Source organism: Corapipo altera, unplaced genomic scaffold, assembly GCF_003945725.1.
Source record: "Corapipo altera isolate COAL_440 unplaced genomic scaffold, ASM394572v1 1, whole genome shotgun sequence".
NCBI classification, from domain to species: domain Eukaryota; kingdom Metazoa; phylum Chordata; class Aves; order Passeriformes; family Pipridae; genus Corapipo; species Corapipo altera.
In genome coordinates, this window is record NW_020884873.1 from 19,368,417 (window position 1) to 19,390,712 (window position 22,296).

The 22,296-nt window shown below is 46.6% G+C and overlaps 7 protein-coding genes across 7 annotated transcripts; 4 read left to right on the forward strand and 3 right to left on the reverse strand.

The window, feature by feature from the left end:
• The first annotated feature begins 7,677 nt into the window (after positions 1–7,677).
• Positions 7,678–8,610, forward strand: LOC113958082 (histone H1.10). Its single transcript, XM_027666148.1, has one exon. The coding sequence runs from the start codon at positions 7,719–7,721 to the stop codon at positions 8,382–8,384; it is 666 nt and encodes a 221-aa protein (XP_027521949.1). The 5' UTR covers positions 7,678–7,718; the 3' UTR covers positions 8,385–8,610.
• A 1,136-nt stretch (positions 8,611–9,746) lies between these two features.
• LOC113958144 (histone H2B 1/2/3/4/6) lies at positions 9,747–10,242 on the reverse strand. The gene has a single exon (XM_027666245.1). The coding sequence runs from the start codon at positions 10,214–10,216 to the stop codon at positions 9,836–9,838; it is 381 nt and encodes a 126-aa protein (XP_027522046.1). The 5' UTR covers positions 10,217–10,242; the 3' UTR covers positions 9,747–9,835.
• A 230-nt stretch (positions 10,243–10,472) lies between these two features.
• On the forward strand, positions 10,473–11,051 carry LOC113958128 (histone H2A.J). Its single transcript, XM_027666240.1, has one exon. The coding sequence runs from the start codon at positions 10,544–10,546 to the stop codon at positions 10,931–10,933; it is 390 nt and encodes a 129-aa protein (XP_027522041.1). The 5' UTR covers positions 10,473–10,543; the 3' UTR covers positions 10,934–11,051.
• A 5,157-nt stretch (positions 11,052–16,208) lies between these two features.
• Positions 16,209–16,767, forward strand: LOC113958206 (histone H4). The gene has a single exon (XM_027666313.1). It carries the CDS (start codon positions 16,247–16,249, stop codon positions 16,556–16,558), a length of 312 nt encoding a protein of 103 aa, XP_027522114.1. The 5' UTR covers positions 16,209–16,246; the 3' UTR covers positions 16,559–16,767.
• Positions 16,768–17,443: 676 nt separating this feature from the next.
• LOC113958215 (histone H3-like) lies at positions 17,444–17,860 on the reverse strand. The gene has a single exon (XM_027666325.1). It carries the CDS (start codon positions 17,852–17,854, stop codon positions 17,444–17,446), a length of 411 nt encoding a protein of 136 aa, XP_027522126.1. The 5' UTR covers positions 17,855–17,860.
• Positions 17,861–18,674: 814 nt separating this feature from the next.
• Positions 18,675–19,085, forward strand: LOC113958100 (histone H3-like). Its single transcript, XM_027666183.1, has one exon. The coding sequence runs from the start codon at positions 18,675–18,677 to the stop codon at positions 19,083–19,085; it is 411 nt and encodes a 136-aa protein (XP_027521984.1).
• A 798-nt stretch (positions 19,086–19,883) lies between these two features.
• Positions 19,884–20,316, reverse strand: LOC113958171 (histone H4). Its single transcript, XM_027666278.1, has one exon. It carries the CDS (start codon positions 20,281–20,283, stop codon positions 19,972–19,974), a length of 312 nt encoding a protein of 103 aa, XP_027522079.1. The 5' UTR covers positions 20,284–20,316; the 3' UTR covers positions 19,884–19,971.
• Between the last annotated feature and the right edge of the window lie 1,980 nt (positions 20,317–22,296).

Sequence of the window (22,296 nt, forward strand, 5' to 3'; positions counted from 1 at the left end):
TAATGTGTGCATCCCTGTAAGAATTTATTGAATTTTGTCTTGGGCTGTGTGTTTCTGGAGAAAGCCAAGTCTGAAAAATGGTGATGTGCATTGTGTTAGTGTCTCCAGACACTGCTGCTATGCTCTGTTTTTGTTACAGTGGTACTTAGTTGAAAAAGCAAAAATGTCAGTTGGAACTCCCAGGGATTTATTTGTGGTTATGCTCTGGCTAAAGAAACAGGCTTGTCTTTAAGGATACAGCAGTTGAGAAAGTCACCACAATGTCCAGGTCCTGCCCAAGGTCAGACCAGTCATAACCCTGATGCAAGTGGCTGTTGTTCTTCATCTGCAGAACTTGGCACTTCTCTTTGCCACACTGTATGAGATTTTTGTTGACCCATACCTCAGATTTATTAAAGTCCTTTTTAATTGGCTGTACTACTTTTGGCTCGTCTACCCTTTCTCACTTGGTGTTATCCTCACAGGCTAAATGTACATTCTTTCTCATCTCCCAGGTTGTTCCAGAAAACACCAAGTAATATCAACCCTGGGGCATTATTTTGATTACTGGTTACCTGTAGACACTAAGCTGTTAAATATAGCCCTGTGACCCTGTGCTACAGATAATTTTCAAATATCTAACATCCTGTGGATTCTGCCCATAGTTCCTCTGATTCCAAATGAGAATGCTATGGAGATGGTTCCAAATATATCATTAAATGTTAAGTGTATTGCACACAGCACTCCTCCATTGTCCACACAGATACTTTCTAATCAATAGTTCTGTGATAATTACCCATACTTAGACATGAGCAATTTTTGTCGGCCTCCATCCATTATCAAGTCAACAGAACCCATTTTATTTCTGAGAGTTACTCAGTCACACTGATTCTTGGGGACTCTGCTATCATTCCATACAACATTTTCTACTCCGTATTAGAAGTTATTTCCTTACTGCTAACTTGCTTCAAAGACCATCAGTTTCTGTATTTTCTACAATGTATAATGAGGAAAAATTACTTCTTTTCTCACCATGTTTTAAGTGTTTAAGAAACTTCAGTTTTTCAACCTTCTTTTTCAGTCAGAGGACTTGAACATGCCTTTTCATTATGAAATAGTTTTTAGGCATCTTACAATTACTCTTGCTCTCTTCTGTGTATTGACTTATTGTTCGCTTCTCATTACATGAAGTTTGGTACTAAAAACTAGGCCTGAAACTCAAAGTGGGACTACACCATTCCAGATCCACTCAGGTGTTTGTCAGCTGCTACTGACAGTAGCAGTTCTGAAATATTTTCAATATTTACAAAACTGAAAGTTCTTTCTGGGTAAAGTGTCTGACTTATTTTTGGAGATAGTGTCTCTTATCAGGCATTTTTCAATACATAAAATGTCCTCAATTGTTTTAGCATTTGTTTGGTTGTTGGTACTCACAGTACTTATATACAAGCTATGTAGATCAAAATCCAAATTATAAACAAAATTATACCAGGCCTGGGACTGATGCCTGCAGAACTCTGCAGTTTGACACTGCATTTTAATTTCATAGTTGACAATCACAAACACTTAAATACAAATTTCTACCCTGAAAGGGATGGTGTTTCTGATACACCAAGTTTTCGTGATTAATACTTTCATTTCAAATACTTTTCTAAAATGAAATAAAATGAAACAAAATGAAACAGAGAGAAAATCTGCTATATATCAGCCAGCACAAGGAAAACATTACATCCTCTACTGAAACTCTTTCTAAAGTCAATTTTGGAGAAAGCCTATTAAAAACGGTTTTCATGTCCTCCCTTATGTGTGAGTACTGTAAATTCTTGATTTTATTAATATCATCCTTGGATTTGTTTGAGCTTGTAATTAGTAAAACTCAACATGAGTTATTCCTATCCCAGGGGGTGCTGAGTCTGTAAACCTGAGAAATGCATTAATCTGTAATCCAAAATGCCTAATTATGTGCTTATTTATTGGACATATTCTTTAGATACCTAAAGAGTAAGAAAGGCTGCACAAGATGAGTACGTAGATGTGTCTATGGCATACTATCCCGGGAAAGCTTTCAGCATCCTATTTCCCTTCACTCAGCATGAAAGGCTAGAATTACCTATGAAAGCTTAGGAAATGACATCTGATAATGTGGACTGTGTCACTGAAGGGGGAGGACATAGTTTTTTTGTATCGATGGTCTAGTTTCAATTTACATTTCTGACCAAATCAGCATTTGCAAACTACATCACAAAAAAAAGAATTATGGTTTGACTATGTTGTGTATCTGGGACAACAGACAGCAGGTAAGTTTCAGAAACCACATTTCAGTTTTTTCCAGGCACTCTGTAGAAGTTACAGCTAGGGTTACATTTCCACTTTTGCATGTAGATCCCTATATTTCTTTGTTTTTCTGCACTTATCTTTCTCCCCTTTATCTTCAACTGAAAACAATACAAAGGTAATTGGTCTACAGAACAAAGTAACACAGAATCCTGCTCATAATCAAGATTTCTAAGTACAGTAACACTACTTGTAATAATGATAATTCTCAGTCAAAGGCATGAGTAAAGAGAAGTAAAATTTGGTTATAAGAGGATCTCTGATCCAAAGGCTTTCAGAAGCTGGAAGAAATGTTTTGATAATTTAGGCTGTTATGTTATGGGCAGACAAGGAGATTTGGGGGATGATTCATTAAAATGCACCATCCTTTTTTGCCCGTTATCACATATTTAGCAGTTATGGCAGCCAGGAGAGTCACCTCTTTGATCAGAGTCATCTTTTGATCACTCCAGAGTGTAGAGATATAAGTTTTGCTGAAACTCTAAATAGCCTTAACGTATCTTTCAATCATATATAGCATGATCACTGAACCAAATTGGGGTAGCTCAAACTGGTCTTGGCAAGCCTTGAAACTAAGGACTGTGTGAGGGGTTACAGTATTTTTTGAAGCTGTCTTTATTTAGCTACCAATATTGAAAAAGTCGTGGGTTAATCTAACAGGCTTCACAAATTAACCTGGAGAAGTACTGTGTGCAGTACAGTACTGAGGGAAATAATTCTATCCCTCCACTTGGCACTGGTGAGACACATCTGGAATGTTGTATCCTGTTCTGGCCTTCACAGTGCAACAGAAACACGAACATAATGGGAGTGAAACCAGTGAAGGGGCACAAAGATGATGAAGGGACTGGACTATCTCTCACATGAGGAATGTCTTATCAATCAATGTGTTTAGATACCTTATGGGGGGAATAGAGGAGACAGATCAGCCTTCTCAGTACTGCCCAGGACAAGAGACAATTGGTACAAACTGAAACACAGGAAATTTTACTTAAACATAAGAAATAATTTTTTAGAACCTGCTCCCCAGAGATGTTTTACTGTCTCCCTCTTCTAGATGATCCTCCTTTGATCACAGCAATAGAACTTATTGCATTAGGGGTTAGATTAGAAGACAAGGTATTTTTTTAGGGGATGTGATTGCCCTAACACTGAAATAAATGTCAGTATATTTTTGTTAGCTTAGTTGAAGTACAACTAAAAAGATACAGGTTTCTTTACTACTGACAACTCTTCGACACCTTGAATCTTCCCTACTTCAAAAACTTTGCAATTGCTGAATCAGTATCATCAATACAGTTTTATCATGCAAGACCTGACTAATGTCTTTTGATCTTGTTAAGGTATTTTTATTATTAATACTGAGTGATTACTTGAATGCCTGCAAATTTATTATTTGTGAAGAGGATAGCATGCTACAGTTAAAAGTTGGCAATTTCTCTGTATCTTCACTGTCCTAACTATAGTAATTATAATTGAGTGAAGGCTTTCAGCTAAATTTGGCTAATCAGCTTATCTGGATTTCTCTTCTCCTGCAGTTTGAATGTATTCTTTGCCTTTATTTTCTAATGTCCAATCTGTTTTTCCTCCATGTGAGCTCCTGTCTTGAAAAGAAAAAAGTTAAGTATTTTCTTTACTATACAGGTTTAGGAGTTACTTCTGGTATTATATGTGAACTATTTTTGAAGATCCTTGCATTGGAAAATACTCTGTCATTTTCTAGGCTCTTCTGTAATCTGCACTGGCACCTACACAGCCAGGTAAGGAAGCCAGGGCATGTTGTGTGATGACGCATGGAAACAATGCTATGTTCTGGGTGCACTTTTAAAGAGGTGATAAAAAATTTTTTTTGAGTTCCTAAGTAAGAGGCAAACAGAACCTACATTTGTACAGGGTGCTTGGAAAGGAAATCAGAGAGAATATTGAAAAACGTTTGCTGTTTAATTGAAATTAATTATTAAATGAGTCACATTTAAATATTTCTCTCTTCACACGAAAACTGCAAACAATTTTTATTACCAGCCCACTCTCCAAACTTTTTTTTTAATTTTTAAGTAATTTTGTTTGACAGGAAGAAAATTTCTCTGTCTGGTTGAAAAACTGTTCCACAATCTACCACTGATTTGACAAATTATGTGCTCGAATGCTTGTTTTGCTTTGTCTTTTTCTTTTATCTGTAAAACACCCACAGCAATATCACTACTATCTGCAATGATCAGTCTCTAAAATAGGAGAACTGTCATTGTGGTCCAGTGTTGCATTTAACAGCTATTGCCAGCAATGCAAACTTGAAAATTATTCAAAGCTCTTGATAACTTTGTTTTAACATATTAACTAGAAAATGTCATTGCTTGGCCTGGAGTGTGGGAATAACCCTAAAAAAGCTTCCACTTTTCACAGCACCTCATATCCCTAAAGCCCCTCTCTTTAAAAATAAAAAGATCACCTTCTGCAGAAATGGACGGTAAAATTAAGAACATTTTCTCTGCTCAGAATTAGGCCAGGGATAATTCTTTGTACAGAAGAGAGTCAGCGTGGTGGTTAAGGAGAAGATACAATAAAGGATGCTGACACAAAATGCCAGAGGCCAGCTGCCAAGACTTCCAGTGTCTCAGTCTACTAGGGAAAAGCAAAGGACTTCAGAAGTGTAACTCAAAATAAGGAGCAGGAGACGTGAAAACTTACAGGGATGAACCCAGAAGTAAAAGTGAGAGAAGACCTAAATTCCGACCCTTGAAATTCTTAGATAACGACCTTCACAGCCTTTTTCATATGCTTTCCTTACAAAAACAAACCAAAACAAAACAAGGTAAACAAAACCCCCAAAACCATTCAGAGACGTCTTTGACCTTTTAAAACTTGCCAGAGTAGGGACAGCAATCCTTGTGTGCTGCAGGTGGAGTTCTAGTGATTGAGCTACTTAGGGAGCAAGATCTGAGATCTCTTCTCCCATCCTACCTCCCGTCTTTCTAACCTGCATCCTGTTTATGGGGGAAGGAGAGGAAACCTCTCCTCTCTTGATGAACTGAGAACAGTTTTACTAGAAGCAAGCTTGAAGGGAAACTTGCCTAAATGTGTGAATGTGAGGGATGTGTAAAGAGGATGCACCCCTGAGACTACAGCTGCATTCTTGTACCAGTAGTTATTGCCCACTCCCAGTTGCTCCCAGCTTCCTGATCATTTTCAAGTGTAACAAACCAGAGCTACAGAGCTCTAACACTAAACTATCAAAGCTACAGAGATTAAGGCACATTAACCTTCATACTGTCCTTATCCTCGGGATAACGTACGTCACGTTTAAGAGACCTGGATGGATGACGGCACTTCCAGGTTCTCTCTTTTGCATCACTTACAGTCAGATTTTGCTTTATGGCCATCTTTGTTCATCCAAACTGGAATGTAAGCCTCATCCTACCACAGTCAACTACTTTTATATCTCTCAAACATCTTCATACTGTTAATCTGGGTTGCCACCCTGAGCTTTCAAAATCTGTGGCTACAGTGGATTTGGTCTAGTTGTTTATGTGGGAACAATGTCATGTTCACAAGAAGTGTGGCAGATTTCACAGCCCACTTCAGTATGTTTTTCAGTCTGTTTTTTACTGTGAAGTACTGGCAAGCTTAATTTTTCCCAATTGCCACTTTTCCCTTCCTCTCCTTTAAAGTATTTATTGTCTGGCCTGCATGCAAACACAACAAAATGAAAATAGAAATAAAAGAGAATATGAAAAAGTGAAGGTTCACTGTTTTTACTTGTAATTCTAATGTATCTCATGTATAATTACCATTTTAATCTACCTCCTTTCAACTAAAACTGCTTGCTATCAAATATATTTTATCTTTAGCATTCAACATATCAAGATACACACCAGGGCCTTTTAAACATATTTGATGTCGTCTTGAACCTCAAATTCATCCATGCTCCTTTGCTGAAACAGCCACTGACAATTTGCATGACAAATTTTTACAAAGTACAGTGGGGTAAAATATTAAGTTTGATCTTTATTTGTTTTTTGCAACCAAGGGAAAAAATCTGACTTCTTTTTAATTAGAAACCAATCAGGGCTTTTGCGTTCTAATTTAATAAAAAAATTAGCCCAAACGATCCATAGCAGTCCTAAAAATTTTAATCAATTTCTATTGTCACTTTATGAGACTTAATATTTTAGTGGGATTATGATAATTAAAACTGATTCTGATTTATGAGGATGTCTTAAAATTATTTCAGTTCTCTGAAGATTTGGGTAAGACCCTAAATTGACAAGTGTTTTCCTTTTCCTTTAAATAACAGAATGGGAGGAATATGAAACCTATGGAAAACAACAACAACAGAACAAACCAACAACAAAACCCCAACACTCAGTGTCCAAATATTTATAGGTAATATTGAGGGTAAAGCATTCTATTCACAAAGGCTATATTTCCACAGTATTTAATTTGTTTGGTGAGAACCGGGGCTTCAGTAGGCTCTATTAATGTTTAAGTAGCATATGATACATATTAGTGTATCTATACCTGTGAGACATTTTTCCCTTATAAACCCGCTTCTGAAGTTTTTAAATCTTAAAGAATAGCATATACTATTGTACCTGAGAAAGCGTTAAACTAGTAGTTTATTTGGAATTCATATGCATTAACTAGGCATTAAGAGCTTCATTTTGCAAACAGACTATTTATAAAAATATCAAAATCATTCTATCCACTTACAGAACAACACACACAAAAAAAGCAGAGCCCTGGCAAGTTCCAAACAATTTTCAACAGTATATATATTCCTCTGAAGGTTTCTTACGTTCTCAAAACAAGAAATTCTGTTGAAATACTGTATCCTTAATAGTTAAAGATATGGTTAAGAGAGCCGAATCTTTATCCATATTCAAAGCTCAGCCATGAAATTGTGTTACTTCCTTCTCTTTGAAATCAATTTACGACAAAAATACTCAAGCTGCACACTCGGTTTCTATCCTAAGCTGGAGAAAACCCCCCAAAGAATAAGCCTGTACTACTGGGGAGACTTTTTATCTAAGCGTTTTATTTTAATTTAGAAGGAAAAACAAAAGTTTGCCGTTCCCGGGGTCTTTCTGGCTTCACAACGCGGGGTTAAAAACAGCTTTTCTCTTTCATCTGTGGTCCAAACAGCAAGAAACTCTCCCGAATGAAAGTCCACTGTCTTCCCTACACTCTCCGAAGAAACCGGGGTGATTTTGTAGCACTCGTTTTACAAAAAATATGAATTTATAACTCCGAAGAAACACAGACTCGGAGGAGGAAAAGCTCTTCCTGGCTAACAGTTAGGCGGGCTCTGCAAAGCACCAATCACAGATCACCGCTTCGCTATAAATTCAGGCATCGGGGTTACTGTAGCCCAATTACTTTCTTTTGATTAGGAAGAAGTCTCTGCAGCGATGTCGGAGACCGCTCCCGCCGCCGCTCCCGCTGTCGCGGCCCCCGCCGCCAAGGCCGCCGCCAAGAAGCCGAAAAAGGCAGCGGCCGGCTCCAAAGCCCGCAAGCCCGCGGGGCCCAGCGTCACCGAGCTCATCACCAAGGCCGTGTCCGCCTCCAAGGAGCGCAAGGGGCTCTCCCTCGCCGCGCTCAAGAAGGCGCTGGCTGCCGGCGGCTACGATGTGGAGAAGAACAACAGCCGCATCAAGCTGGGGCTCAAGAGCCTCGTCAGCAAAGGCACCCTGGTGCAGACCAAGGGCACCGGCGCCTCCGGCTCCTTTCGCCTCAGCAAGAAGCCTGGAGAAGTGAAGGAAAAAGCTCCCAAGAAGAAAACAGCCGCAGCCAAGCCCAAGAAGCCGGCGGCTAAGAAGCCCGCCAGCGCCGCCAAGAAGCCCAAGAAGGCGGCGGCGGTGAAGAAGAGCCCCAAGAAAGCCAAGAAGCCGGCGGCCAGCGCGACCAAGAAAGCAGCCAAGAGCCCCAAAAAGGCGACAAAGGCTGCCAAGCCCAAAAAAGCGGCGGCAGCAGCGAAAAGCCCTGCCAAGGCAAAAGCGGTGAAGCCAAAGGCAGCAAAGCCGAAGGCGGCCAAGCCGAAAACAGCCAAGGCAAAGAAGGCAGCACCCAAGAAATGAAGTGTTGAAGTGGAAATACTTAAACCCAACGGCTCTTTTAAGAGCCACCTACTATTGTCCCCAAAAGGGCTGATACACTCCGTCACTGAGCTCCGTGCCTGCAGCAGAGCTGTCCACACGCCACTATCCGTGTGGGACATTTGTCTGGGGAGTGGATGGGACGCTAAACTTCCGGCCGTGGTTACGCTAAGACTTGGAAAAATAAAGTCTACATTCCCTGCGAAAACGCTTTCTGAAGGCTGCCTTTTTTTTTTTTTTTTTTTTTTTTTAGCACCGCAATTGGGTGTATGTGTTAAAGGGACTGCTTAAAGGCGGGTACCTTTCTGGGGCGTGGAGGTTTCTTTCATTGCTCTTATCAGCGCGATTTCTAATAGCATGGATGCGACTGCCACACCCCTTAGTGACTGTAGCAGAGAACTGTCAGCACGACTCCTCCGCTTTCTTGGTAATGACCTTTCCGCTCGTCAGCGCTGCCGTAGGGCAGGTCCTGATTTCTGCGTGACTTGACCGACCTGCTTTTTCGAGAAGGAGATCGCCGGGGAGGGAGAGGGGGGAGGCACCAGCGTTCCTGTTCCGCACCCTGCCGAGCTCGGGGCGGCGCAGCCGAAGCGACGAGAGCTCGGCCGGGCAGCTGTCCCGGAGCGCGGGGGGGGCTCAGCCCCGGGGCAGCGCAGGGGCGGAGCGGGCGCGGAGCTCCCCCAGCTCGGGGGCTCGGGGAGCGCAGCCCTGGGGCCGCCTGTGATTGGCTGATGGGAGAAGCCGCAGCCGCTCATTGGGCGATTAGGAAATTTGGAAAAGCCCGCGCTACAAGGGGGGGAAAGGGAGGGGAAGGAAGGGAGGGGCGCGCACGGAACTCCCCCCGCGCTGGCTCCGCGCCTGCCGGTGCTTCCGGGCCCCCTCGCTCCGGGACAGCTCGTCCTCCCATAGCGTCTACCCCCTGTCAGTTGTTCTCGCTTATCACAGGCTTTTTGTCCTTGCCTTATGATCCTGTCTTCTCATACAGAAGGGCAAATGTTTAAGCTCATACTATTCCAGGACATAAATGTAAAAAGTGATCAGTGTCGATTATTTTCCTCTTTTTTATTTTCATTTTATTTAGCTGTATGATTGGAAGCTATGAAAAATATTTAATTTTGATGGAACATGAAGTATAATGTACGGTCACATCTTTGTTGTAGAAAGAGCTTAATGTGTTATTGGGGAAAAAAAATTGAAGGTTTTTTATTAATTAAAACAATGTAATTAAAGTTGTTACTCAAGGTTTTCAGAAATTGATTAATTATCACTGCAAGCTACAATGACTGTTTAAACATTTGTTTTATAATTGTCTAACGTTCCTTAATAAAATTTTCGTATTGAAGACTGAAGCACTACAGTGTAAAGCCCTTTTAGAGAGTATGTGGGTGGCTCTTAAAAGAGCCTTTGGGTTGAAAGTGACGGTCCGAGACGCCCTACTTGGAGCTGGTGTACTTGGTGACAGCCTTGGTGCCCTCGGAGACGGCGTGCTTGGCCAGCTCGCCAGGCAGCAGCAGCCGCACGGCCGTCTGGATCTCCCGCGACGTGATGGTGGAGCGCTTGTTGTAGTGCGCCAGGCGCGAGGCCTCGCCGGCGATGCGCTCGAAGATGTCGTTGACGAAGGAGTTCATGATGCCCATGGCCTTGGAGGAGATGCCCGTGTCGGGGTGCACCTGCTTCAGCACCTTGTACACGTAGATGGAGTAGCTCTCCTTGCGGCTCTTCTTGCGCTTCTTGTCGCCCTTCTTCTGCGTCTTGGTCACCGCCTTCTTGGAGCCCTTCTTGGGCGCGGGCGCGGACTTGGCCGGCTCGGGCATTTTGACAGCGCTTTTTCTCTCTCTGAGAAAACTCAGCACCAAAATGGCCGCAGCCCGCGCTATTTATAGGGCGGTTATGCAAATTTAGGCGCTCCAACCGTGCAATGCGATTGGACCTTACCGCAAGGGGCGCGATTTTGTCTCCGATTGGTCAACATACGATCCGCATTTTCATTGGTTCCTTCAGCAGCGGCCAGTTCCAACCAATCACCAGCGGCCAATCCCGCCCAGGGAAGGGATAAAAAGGGGAAGCTCCTTTGCGTCAGTAGAATAGTGTCGGTTTAGCTGTGGGAGGTGAGATCGAGCTGTGTGACAGGCGCTTAAGTCATGTCCGGCCGGGGGAAGCAGGGAGGCAAGGTTCGAGCCAAGGCCAAGTCGCGCTCGTCACGGGCCGGGCTGCAGTTCCCCGTCGGTCGTGTCCACCGGTTGCTCCGGAAAGGTAACTACGCGGAGCGGGTGGGGGCTGGAGCTCCTGTATATATGGCGGCCGTGCTGGAGTACCTGACGGCCGAGATCCTGGAGCTGGCGGGCAACGCGGCCCGCGACAACAAGAAGACGCGCATCATCCCCCGCCACCTGCAGCTCGCCATCCGCAACGACGAGGAGCTCAACAAGCTGCTGGGCAAGGTGACGATCGCGCAGGGCGGCGTGCTGCCCAACATCCAGGCCGTGCTGCTGCCCAAGAAGACTGAGAGCCATAAAGCTAAAAGTAAATAAGTTCGACGAGCAGAGCTACTCAGACTTAGCACGAGATTTTAAACCAAAGGCTCTTTTCAGAGCCACCCACAGAGTCAGAAAAGAGTTGTGTTGCTTTCTTTACAAAGGTGCTCTCGTGCTATCTAAACTTTTCTACAGAAGAGGAGTCATACATTTGCTTTCTAATTCTCCGTTTTTTGTTGAAAATACTATCAGTTTGAAATTATTTGGGTTTTTTTTTTCCTTGTAACAGTAAAGCACTTATATCTTAATGTTAGTTTTGCTCAACTTTCATGATTTCATAGGCTACTTAGGTTGTAAAAGTATGGGAGGGTGGCTAAAAGAATAGGGAGGGTGTGGAAAAAGCTATGCAGCATGACAATAGATTGGAGACCATCCCAAACTCATATAACTAATAATGAAATTATTTCTTCATTTCCTTCGTAGGACTCTGTTCTTCAAAAGATGTAAAGCTTCCTTATGATTTAATTTTATTTAGAAATAACATGAGGAATGCCTTAGGGAAAATGTCTCTTTTTGATCTAGATCTTTTAACTACTCAGACCTTCACTGTAAAGCAATAGTGTAACACCTTTCCACTCTTTCTACCCTTAAAATTCCCTCACTGTGCATTGCTATTCCTCTTGTTACATCAGTTTGCAGTGGGCAATATTGCTTAAATTTTCTATATTGCTGGCACAAGTATCATCCAAAAGCACCACCTTTAATCTCTTTATATTCACTGTCATAAATTATGAGAAAGACTGTCTATCTGCTTCCTCTTGTTAGGATATTCCCAGAAGCTGCATCTGATGATCTGTAATACACTATTAAGGTCATAGGTCCCATCTGTGCAGCACCCCTGCTCTCCATCCCCTGGGGAGGAGGAATGCTCTGGGCTTGGAGGAGGGCAACACTCCCACTCTTCCTCTCGTTGCTACTCCCAAGATGTGGCAGAGAGGCTTTTTTGACAGGATTGTGCCATGGCTAAAGTGAGACAACCAGAGATAATTTGTGGAGAAAAAGAGAGCTGCTGGAGAACCAGCCTTATCTGATATAGTGATGGTATCTGTGCCTAAGGGTCTTGTTTGTAAGTGTACACATTTAGGGTTGCGATGTTTTCATTATGTTGTTTTATTGGTCCTCATCTGCTGCACCTACATATGTCCTGGCCCTTACACTTCTCTTCTTGAATAACTGCAGTGGTTATCAAAACTACTTTAACATGCACGAATCTTCTATCTTTAGTTTCCAGAACAGATTCCAAATTTATGTGTGTCAGAAGATTACAATCATAGAATGGTTTGGGTGGGAAGGGACCACTACAGATTATTTAATCCAACATCCCTGCTCTGGATAGGACATCTTCCACTAGCCCAGGTTGCTCAAAGTCCCATTCAGCCTGACTTTGAACATCCTCTAGGAATGGGGCATCCCACATTTTCTCTGGACAACCTGGTCCGCTGTCCCACAACCCTCGATGAAAAACAAATCCTTACTTATGTCCAATCTAAATGTACGCTCTTAGTTTAAAGCCATTATCCTTTCTCCTGTCCCTAGAGGCCTGAAAAAAAGTCTCTGTCTTTCTGTATTGAAAGGCAGTCCCAAGGTCTCCCCAGAACCTGTTCTTCCCCCAGCTGAATAAGCCTAACTCTCTCAGCCTTTCTTCACCAGAAAAGTATTCCAGCCCTCTGCTTGTTTTTGTGACCCTTCTGTGGACCTGCTCTGATAGATTCATGTCTTGCTTGTACCAGAAGACCCCAGAGCTGGATGCAGAACTCCAGATGGAATCTCATGAGAGCAGAGTAGAAGGGGAGAATCACTTCCCTCGACCTGCTGGCCACGCTGCTTTTGATATAGCCCAGGTTATGATTGGCTTTCTGGACCACAAGCATGCACCTCTAAATCAAAGAACTGGAATTCCAGAGAAAGGCCATGGTGTGGGGGTATCTGTATCCAGGAGCTAGATTTCTCTGCAAACAAACTCCTCTATGTGAAAATCAGAGTTGGTGTCACAGGGGAGGGCCCTGTCCTCTGAGTGTGGATCTAAATCCAGCACATCTCTTCAAATTCTTTATGTCATCTGACCAGAAATTCATTATGTGCTTCAGAATTTCATTCCAAACACCTCTTAATTCACTCACTAGTCTGATCACCCCAGTAACTGTAGTTTCATCCTCTGTGATACTTAGATTCACTCCTTAGCACTCCCTAGTTCTGTTCTTAAGCACCAGTGGTTTCACCAGTTGTGAACCCCGTGCTGCCAGCACACTGCTGAGGCCTCAGAGTAAAAGTCCTGTAAATCAGATGGATTACAAACATGAAAGAGTGCTGGAAAATCTACTGGTATTAAAGACTCACAGCTTTCAAGCAAATTGCACTGGATGAAGGAATGCAGCGAAGAAAGTTTAAATAAATGAGTTTCATTCTCATATAAAACGAACAGTAGGAAAGAGGAAATCCATATGATATGGTGGCTTAGCTGTGTCACTGGATTCCAATGCACCTCCACCTTCTAAAGAACTTGTGATGAAAGAAAAAAACCTTCCAACCAAGCTCCCTCAAATGTTATAGATCACAGTCATGCTTAGGGATAACTCAGTAATATCAGTCTTTATATCAAAAGACTGAGAATTGCATAGTTAAAAATATGAAGGGCTTTTTCTGCTCTTTTTCATCTATATTTCTTATAATGTTAGGAATAATGTACTCTATTGAAAAGATCTTGCATTACTTTAGTTTGCATATTGTAATTATTATGACACTTGTAACAGATACAGATAGGGATATATTCTCTCAAGAAAATTAAGAGCAGCTTTGCAGTTGGTTATAACACACTGATGCAATGGTAAGTCATGGTAAGATGTTGCTTTATTGCAATGAACAAATGCAATTTCCTCATTGCAGTTTAATGAGGAACTAGGGCAACTGTCCTAATTAATGCACACCTGAAAAGCTACAGATTTTTATTTTATTTCTTTAATGGAGCTGAGTTTTGCAAAGGTTTCTGTTCTCATTTAACCCCAATGCTGTTTGTCCAAACTGATGAGGAAAATGTAGTACTATGATCTGAGGATTGGATCCTAAACTTCGATCCAAATAAAAATTATTTTCTCCAATCAACAGTAGTAGCAACTTCATTAGGGATTATATTCAGCAGGAAAAGTTTCTTTCCTCTTTAGTTAGTTTTGCCTAAGGAAATCCTCTGATCCATGAGAGAACTGACTAATGTCACTAAGAGAAACACCTGGGAAACATCCGTGTGCACTTGTACCAACCTACAGACAAGGCAGCCTTCTAGAAAGCGTGACATAAAATTACATCTAATGTGCTCCAGATACTGAGGAAAGGGGGTTGCAACTATTTTAATTACTGTAAGCTACTAGTCTCAGCCTCTTCATCACCCATTTCTGCCAGAAATGGAAGAAGATTTTCCTAGTCTTTCAGTTGTTATAATGCTAGAAGGAAAAGTTATACTATGATCCTCACTCTGCATTTAGAAAGACTTACAAAGAAATTATTATTTCACATACTGAAAGATTTTGTGTAATTCCTTTAAGCTTTCTTTAACATTCAGAACGTTGTTCATAACTGCCTCAGGAAACAGAGCTAGACACAGATCTTCAGGTATAAAGAACAAAGCAGACTTTGTGGAGCCAAATGGTAAGGTTAGGCACCAGCCTGGCAAGTCCACCAGTGAGAAATCTTCCATTTAGTGTTTATTCATTCTGTTCAGTTAAAAAGCAAACATAATCTAAATTAAAGCTATGTTTGCTGCTCCTATTGTATATATGAGTGGTAATTCTTTAAATTGTTTAAAATAACAATTTGAATGGAGAAGGAATTCACAGGGATGATTATAATCATAACAAGATTTGTACATTTTGACACCTGTAACCAAATGCTCAACTATCTCAATCTCATTTCTCCTTGAATTTAGGGAACACTTTCTGCCAAGAAATATTCTGGAAACGTTGCCAAGGTTCTGTAAATTATACTCCTGAATAACTTTAAATAAACAACTGCACAAATTTCTAAGGATATAAAAAAATTTAAACAGTAGACAAGTTTGAAGGGTGCAAAATACTAATAACATAAAAATTGGCAAGCACCATAGCCGTATTACTTCTATTCTGAGTATAAGTAATATTTACAATCTTAACAGATTTAATTTAGAAATGCAGTCCTATAACTCAGTCAGTATTTATTCATTCACTTCATAAATACAGTCCAACATACTGTAAGCAGCATGTAGAGATGTTTGTTCACAACAGTGTGAAACAAACTGCAAAATTTCTTCGTTTGAACAAAAAAATCTTTCGTTAGTGTTCATTTTTCAAATGTCATACAGATATCTGCTAGTGATAATCGTAATGTTTTCTCTCGCTTTTTGGATCCCGATGTATGCCAGCGAACACTTCTTTCAGAGCCTGGCAACTGCCGGGAGCGAGCCCAGCGCCCCGCGGCCAGCGCTGTCCCCGAAACCGTACTGCGGGGCTGGGGAGGGCTGAAAGAATGGGCGGACGATCCCTTCCGCAACCCCAAACAGCCCCTCCATGTTGCCTTCAAGGAGTTTCAGACCTAAATGTTCCCCACCGAAATCCCTCACTGATGATTTTCCCTGCCGTTTAGGACCTCGCTCCCTGCTTCCTTTCGCACAGACCTGCAGGTCGCTCTGTGCAGATATAAAAGCGCGAAACGCTCGGTGCCCAGCCCCCCAGAACGCACGGAGGAGAGGACAGCTGTGGGAGTGTCCGGGTAGACAAAGAAAACGCGAAACGGCCATGGCCGAAGAAAACAAAGGGAGTGCTGCCCGGGAAAGGCGCCTCCGCCAGCTACGCGCGAGTGGAGGCGGAGAGCAGCGGCGGGGCTGGAGCGCCGAGTGCGGTCCCGCATTGGTCGGATTTTGCCGCAGACCCGCGGGGAGGGACGGGGAAGGGAGCGCCACCGCCCCTGCTCCGAGTACCGGCGGAGAGGCAGCGCTGCCGCGGAACTGTCCCCCGCGCAGGGGACACGGCCGGGACGGCACAGGAATGCAGCAAAGGGACGCGCGGGCTGACAGCGGGCAGGGTCAGCGCAGCGCGACCCCGCTGCGGGAAGGGCGGTGCGGGACCCGGCCCCGCCCGGGAGAGGCGGAACCGCCGCGCGCGGCTGCGAGCCAGAGCCGGGAAAGAGCCTCGGCCACCGAACGGCGGGAAGCGCGGGCGGGGGGCGGGGACTGAGAGTGAGACCCCGCCTCAGATAGCAGTCCTCAACCAGGTCGGACCGACAGCAATATACAGGCGCTGGGGCGCCGTTTCTCGTTACAACCTTTGCGGTTCAGCGGGGAACAGCATGTCTGGCAGAGGCAAGGGCGGGAAGGGGCTCGGCAAGGGCGGCGCCAAGCGCCACCGCAAGGTGCTGCGCGACAACATCCAGGGCATCACCAAGCCGGCCATCCGCCGCCTGGCTCGGCGCGGCGGCGTCAAGCGCATCTCGGGGCTCATCTACGAGGAGACGCGCGGCGTGCTGAAGGTCTTCCTGGAGAACGTCATCCGCGACGCCGTCACCTACACCGAGCACGCCAAGAGGAAGACGGTGACGGCCATGGACGTGGTCTACGCCCTCAAGCGCCAGGGACGCACCCTCTACGGCTTCGGCGGCTAAACTCGATTCCTGGCCTAGTTTACGCTTTTAGAACACAAAGGCTCTTTTCAGAGCCACCCACAAGTTTCAGGAAAAAGAGCTTTAAATCGTTGCGTGTGTACGTACTTGTTGTACTTGCGGTTAAATTTGTAGGCGGAGATAAGGGAAGGGACTTCGCTTTTCTTGACCGGGGGCTCCCTGGGCTCAAGAAAAAGCAGCTATGGCAGTTACATCCTGTATACCCGCACTTTGCTTCCCTCACTCTCCTCCGCACACAGAACACAGGTCCTCTTTGGAAAAGGGCGATGGAAAGTACAGACAAAGGTGAGGAAAAGCGGGACGTCGGGAGCAAGCGCTGGTTTGCATCAGCCGCTCTCCCGGCACCACCGTTGTAGTCTGGGGTGGGAAGGAAGCTCGTGAAATGGCGGCGCTCTCCGAGTCTCTGCCAGTCGGGGGGCGGGACAGAGCGGGAAGGCGGGGGGAGAAAGAAAAGCTAAGAACACCCGATAGCGTCCTGGGGACTGCGGCGCAAAGAGGCTGCGAGCCCTGTGCTGAACAGCCTTCCCGTACTCCCCCCCCTCCTCCTTGTAAGGATGCCTTTTCTGCTCCAGGCACCGCTCTCGGCTGCACACATCACCCCAACCCCTCTCCCCTCCTCCCGCGCCGGCGGCTTGAAGCCTGTACCTCAGAACCACTGACACACAGCGGGCGGCAGGGGAGGGCGGGACTGGGCGCTACCGGAGGACCACACACCTCCCCACCCCCCCGTTAGCCCAGAACCGGCACGTACAACCGCTTGGTACAGGCTGCCCGTGCCTGCTCCATAAGAGACACAGCCCTCTCCAGTGCTCATGTGGTGGCTCTTAAAAGAGCCTTTCGGTCTGGTAGTGGTGGGAGGGTAAAGACTCAGGCGCGCTCTCCGCGGATGCGGCGGGCGAGCTGGATGTCCTTGGGCATGATGGTGACGCGCTTGGCGTGGATGGCGCACAGGTTGGTGTCCTCGAAGAGCCCCACCAGGTAAGCCTCGCTGGCCTCCTGCAGCGCCTGGTGCGCGAGATCGCGCAGGACTTCAAGACCGACCTGCGCTTCCAGAGCTCGGCCGTCATGGCGCTGGAAGGGCAGCTTGCGGATCAGCAGCTCCGTCGACTTCTGGTAGCGCCGGATCTCGCGCAGCGCCACCGTGCCGGGCCGGTAGCGGTGCGGCTTCTTGACGCCGCCCGTGGCCGGCGCGCTCTTGCGGGCCGCCTTGGTGGCCAGCTGCTTGCGGGGCGCCTTCCCGCCCGTCGACTTACGCGCCGTCTGCTTCGTGCGCGCCATAACAACAGAGCTCCTGCCCGGAGCGCACCAAACGACGAAAAACCGAGCACTGGTAGATGGAATCGGTACCAGGTCGCTTTTATATCCAAGCCCTGTCCGTTGATTGGCTGATGGGAACGGCCGAGCTCATTGGACCAATTTGAAAACCCCGCGTTACGCCGCTCTTGGCTGCTGCATACTTAACTCACCACAGGCTCCTTTGGTCCTTCTTTTCTTCGGAGGCCACATTTCTGATCTTTAAAACTTGGCTTAAATAACTGTGCCTTTCATCGAGGTAATTCTTCTCATGCAATTCCCAAGAGGGAATTATCTGATTTTTGGGGGAGGTGGGTATTCACTGAGATTTTCGTGTCTATAAAGAAGGTCGCTTATATTTTGCCGTTCTATATTTTTTATGGAAATATTTCCAGAGGAAGCAAGTGTTTTTTGTGCAATCCAAAATAAACTCCCCTACGACTTCTGTTTTTTGTTCTTTTCTTTTAGCAGTTAAGGTAATACAAGTAATTACATTGTTTACTTAAGAGACAGCCGGCAAGTGCTATTCAGATTCTGAAACAACTTGGGAGGTAAAAAAGCATTAGGGGAAAACACAATACAAATTAAACATTAAAAGATGATTGGGTTTCTTTTTAGAAAAGAAAAACGATTAAGTCCCTGTGCACAGGGTTAGGGTTCGGGACGCCTCCAGCTACCGCTGTTACCCAATTGTATTCTCCTCTGCTTTGACCAATCACAGGCGGGAAGGCGGGACCGCCACGCAATATAAGGGGGTTCGCAGTGGTCGTGGTAACCGCCAGAGGGGAAGGAACAGTGAACTAGAATGGCGCGCACGAAGCAGACGGCGCGTAAGTCGACGGGCGGGAAGGCGCCCCGCAAGCAGCTGGCCACCAAGGCGGCCCGCAAGAGCGCGCCGGCCACGGGCGGCGTCAAGAAGCCGCACCGCTACCGGCCCGGCACGGTGGCGCTGCGCGAGATCCGGCGCTACCAGAAGTCGACGGAGCTGCTGATCCGCAAGCTGCCCTTCCAGCGCCATGACGGCCGAGCTCTGGAAGCGCAGGTCGGTCTTGAAGTCCTGCGCGATCTCGCGCACCAGGCGCTGCAGGAGGCCAGCGAGGCTTACCTGGTGGGGCTCTTCGAGGACACCAACCTGTGCGCCATCCACGCCAAGCGCGTCACCATCATGCCCAAGGACATCCAGCTCGCCCGCCGCATCCGCGGAGAGCGCGCCTGAGTCTTTACCCTCCCACCACTACCAGACCGAAAGGCTCTTTTAAGAGCCACCACATGAGCACTGGAGAGGGCTGTGTCTCTTATGGAGCAGGCACGGGCAGCCTGTACCAAGCGGTTGTACGTGCAGGTTCTGGGCTAACGGGGGTGGTGGGGAGGTGTGTGGTCCTCCGGTAGCGCCCAGTCCCGCCCTCCCCTGCCGCCCGCTGTGTGTCAGTGGTTCTGAGGTACAGGCTTCAAGCCGCCGGCGCGGGAGGAGGGGAGAGGGGTTGGGGTGATGTGTGCAGCCGAGAGCGGTGCCTGGAGCAGAAAAGGCATCCTTACAAGGAGGAGGGGGGGGAGTACGGGAAGGCTGTTCAGCACAGGGCTCGCAGCCTCTTTGCGCCGCAGTCCCCAGGACGCTATCGGGTGTTCTTAGCTTTTCTTTCTCCCCCCGCCTTCCCGCTCTGTCCCGCCCCCCGACTGGCAGAGACTCGGAGAGCGCCGCCATTTCACGAGCTTCCTTCCCACCCCAGACTACAACGGTGGTGCCGGGAGAGCGGCTGATGCAAACCAGCGCTTGCTCCCGACGTCCCGCTTTTCCTCACCTTTGTCTGTACTTTCCATCGCCCTTTTCCAAAGAGGACCTGTGTTCTGTGTGCGGAGGAGAGTGAGGGAAGCAAAGTGCGGGTATACAGGATGTAACTGCCATAGCTGCTTTTTCTTGAGCCCAGGGAGCCCCCGGTCAAGAAAAGCGAAGTCCCTTCCCTTATCTCCGCCTACAAATTTAACCGCAAGTACAACAAGTACGTACACACGCAACGATTTAAAGCTCTTTTTCCTGAAACTTGTGGGTGGCTCTGAAAAGAGCCTTTGTGTTCTAAAAGCGTAAGCTAGGCCAGGAATCGAGTTTAGCCGCCGAAGCCGTAGAGGGTGCGTCCCTGGCGCTTGAGGGCGTAGACCACGTCCATGGCCGTCACCGTCTTCCTCTTGGCGTGCTCGGTGTAGGTGACGGCGTCGCGGATGACGTTCTCCAGGAAGACCTTCAGCACGCCGCGCGTCTCCTCGTAGATGAGCCCCGAGATGCGCTTGACGCCGCCGCGCCGAGCCAGGCGGCGGATGGCCGGCTTGGTGATGCCCTGGATGTTGTCGCGCAGCACCTTGCGGTGGCGCTTGGCGCCGCCCTTGCCGAGCCCCTTCCCGCCCTTGCCTCTGCCAGACATGCTGTCCCCGCTCAACCACAAAGGTTGTAATGGGAAACGGCGCCCCAGCGCCTGTATATTGCTGTCGGTCCGACCTGGTTGAGGACTGCGGCGGGGCAGGGCCGGGGCGGGACGTTCGCGCCATCGCTCCCATAGGGGGCAGAGGGGCCCTTCCCGCAGCAGGGTCGGCCCCGCCCCCGGGGGCCCAACCCGCCCCTGCCGCGTTCCCGCCGCGCTCCGCCGGCGCTGGGCCCCAACAAAGGGCCCCGCCGGGCAGCCGAGAGGGGCCGGCGCGGTGGGTCCGGTACCACAGGAAATCCACCCTTTTCTACCGTGAGCTCAGAAAAGGTAGTAAGGTGCTTTTTTTTTTTTTTTTTTCTCCCCGTGAAGGCGACACGTCCACTTCTTTTTGCAGGAAGGAAAGTCTTGTGCGTGCACTGTGTCTCCGACTTAAGGATAACAAGGCGTTGTTTTGTCTGTGAGAGTCAGGTCTCATGAAGGAGTTAATTTGTCTTTACTGATGGACCGATGAAAAACTACATATCTCCATGTGTTTTTAAAGATGCGGCATGTGTTTGATTATTCTCATGGTCTTACTTTGTTGAAACATAATAAAAAACTTTTGCTGTTTCTTTACATGATACTACTTTTTGAACGATACGTGTTCTGGAGCTGTTGATTTGTGCTGAGGTGCCTATTGGCTCTACGGGTCCGTTCAGGTGCAGTGAGTCCTGAAATCTTCCAAACCTTACATTGCGCACACACAGTTCTACTTTTTCTGTCTGAATTATTATTTAAATTTACCATGAATGTATGTTTGAGGTATTTTTACCTTGTTCTTGAAGGATCATCAAATAAATGCTATTCCATACAGTTGCTACTTTTCATGTCTTTCTTGGCAGGAGTTTTTCCCTGGTAAGTTATACCTGTGTAGAATGTACATTTATTGTGGTTTTTTTTTCGTCAGTGTAGTGGGTTTCTGTGGCTGGGTTTTGGTAGCAGGGGGGGAGCTACAGGGGTGGCTTCTGTTAGAAGCTGCTAGAAGATTTCCCTGTCCCACGGAGCCAATGCCAGCCAGCTCCAGGACAGACTTCCTGCTGCTGGCCAAGGCTGAGCCAATTAGGAGTGATAGTAATGCCTCTGTGATAACATATTTAAGAACAGAAGATCATTGCATGGAAAAAATTTCAGCCAGGGAAGAGCAGAGTGAGAACATGGGAACAACAATGTAGACACCAAGGTCAGTGCAGAAGGAGGGGCAGGAGGTGCTCCAGGCACCGGAGCTGTGGCCCCTGCAGCCCATGGTAAAGACCACGGTGAAGTAGCTGTGCCCCTGCAGCCCATGGAGGAGCCCATGCTGGAGCAGAAGATATCCAAAAGAGGCTGTGACCTTGTGAGAGGCCCAAGATGGAGCAGGGTCCTGCCAGGGACCTGCAGTCCATGGAGAGGGAAGCCCATGCTAGAGCAGGTTTTTCCTGGTTTAGGACTTGTGGGCCCACGTTGGTCCAGCTCATTTGTGAAGGACTGCACCCCATGGAGGAGTGACCCACGGGACAGCAGTTTGGGAAGAACTGCTGCCTGAGGGATGGACTCAATGCTGGAGAGTCCATCAAAGACTGTCTCCTGTGGGAGGGACCCCACAGGAGCAGGGAAGGACTCCTCTCCCTAAGTAGCGGCAGAAACAACAACTGATCGTAACCGCCATTCCTCATCCCCTGCACCACTGGGGTGGAAGAGGGAGAACATGGAAGTAAGGAGGGGTGAAGGGAAGGTGTCTTTAAGACTCTTTTATTTCTCATTCTTTGGCTCTTATCCTGCTAGTGATAAATAAGTACTATCCCCACTTTGAGTCTTGTTTTGCCCATGAAGGTGATCAGTCACTGACCTCGCCCAGCTCCTAACTCATGAATCCTTAGCTGTTCGGGTTTTTTTCTCCTCTGTCCAGTTACAGAGAGAGAGTGACAGAGCGGCTTTAGTGGGTACCTGGCACCCAGTCAAGGTCAACCCACTAAAATTGGTCAGCTATTTCTTATT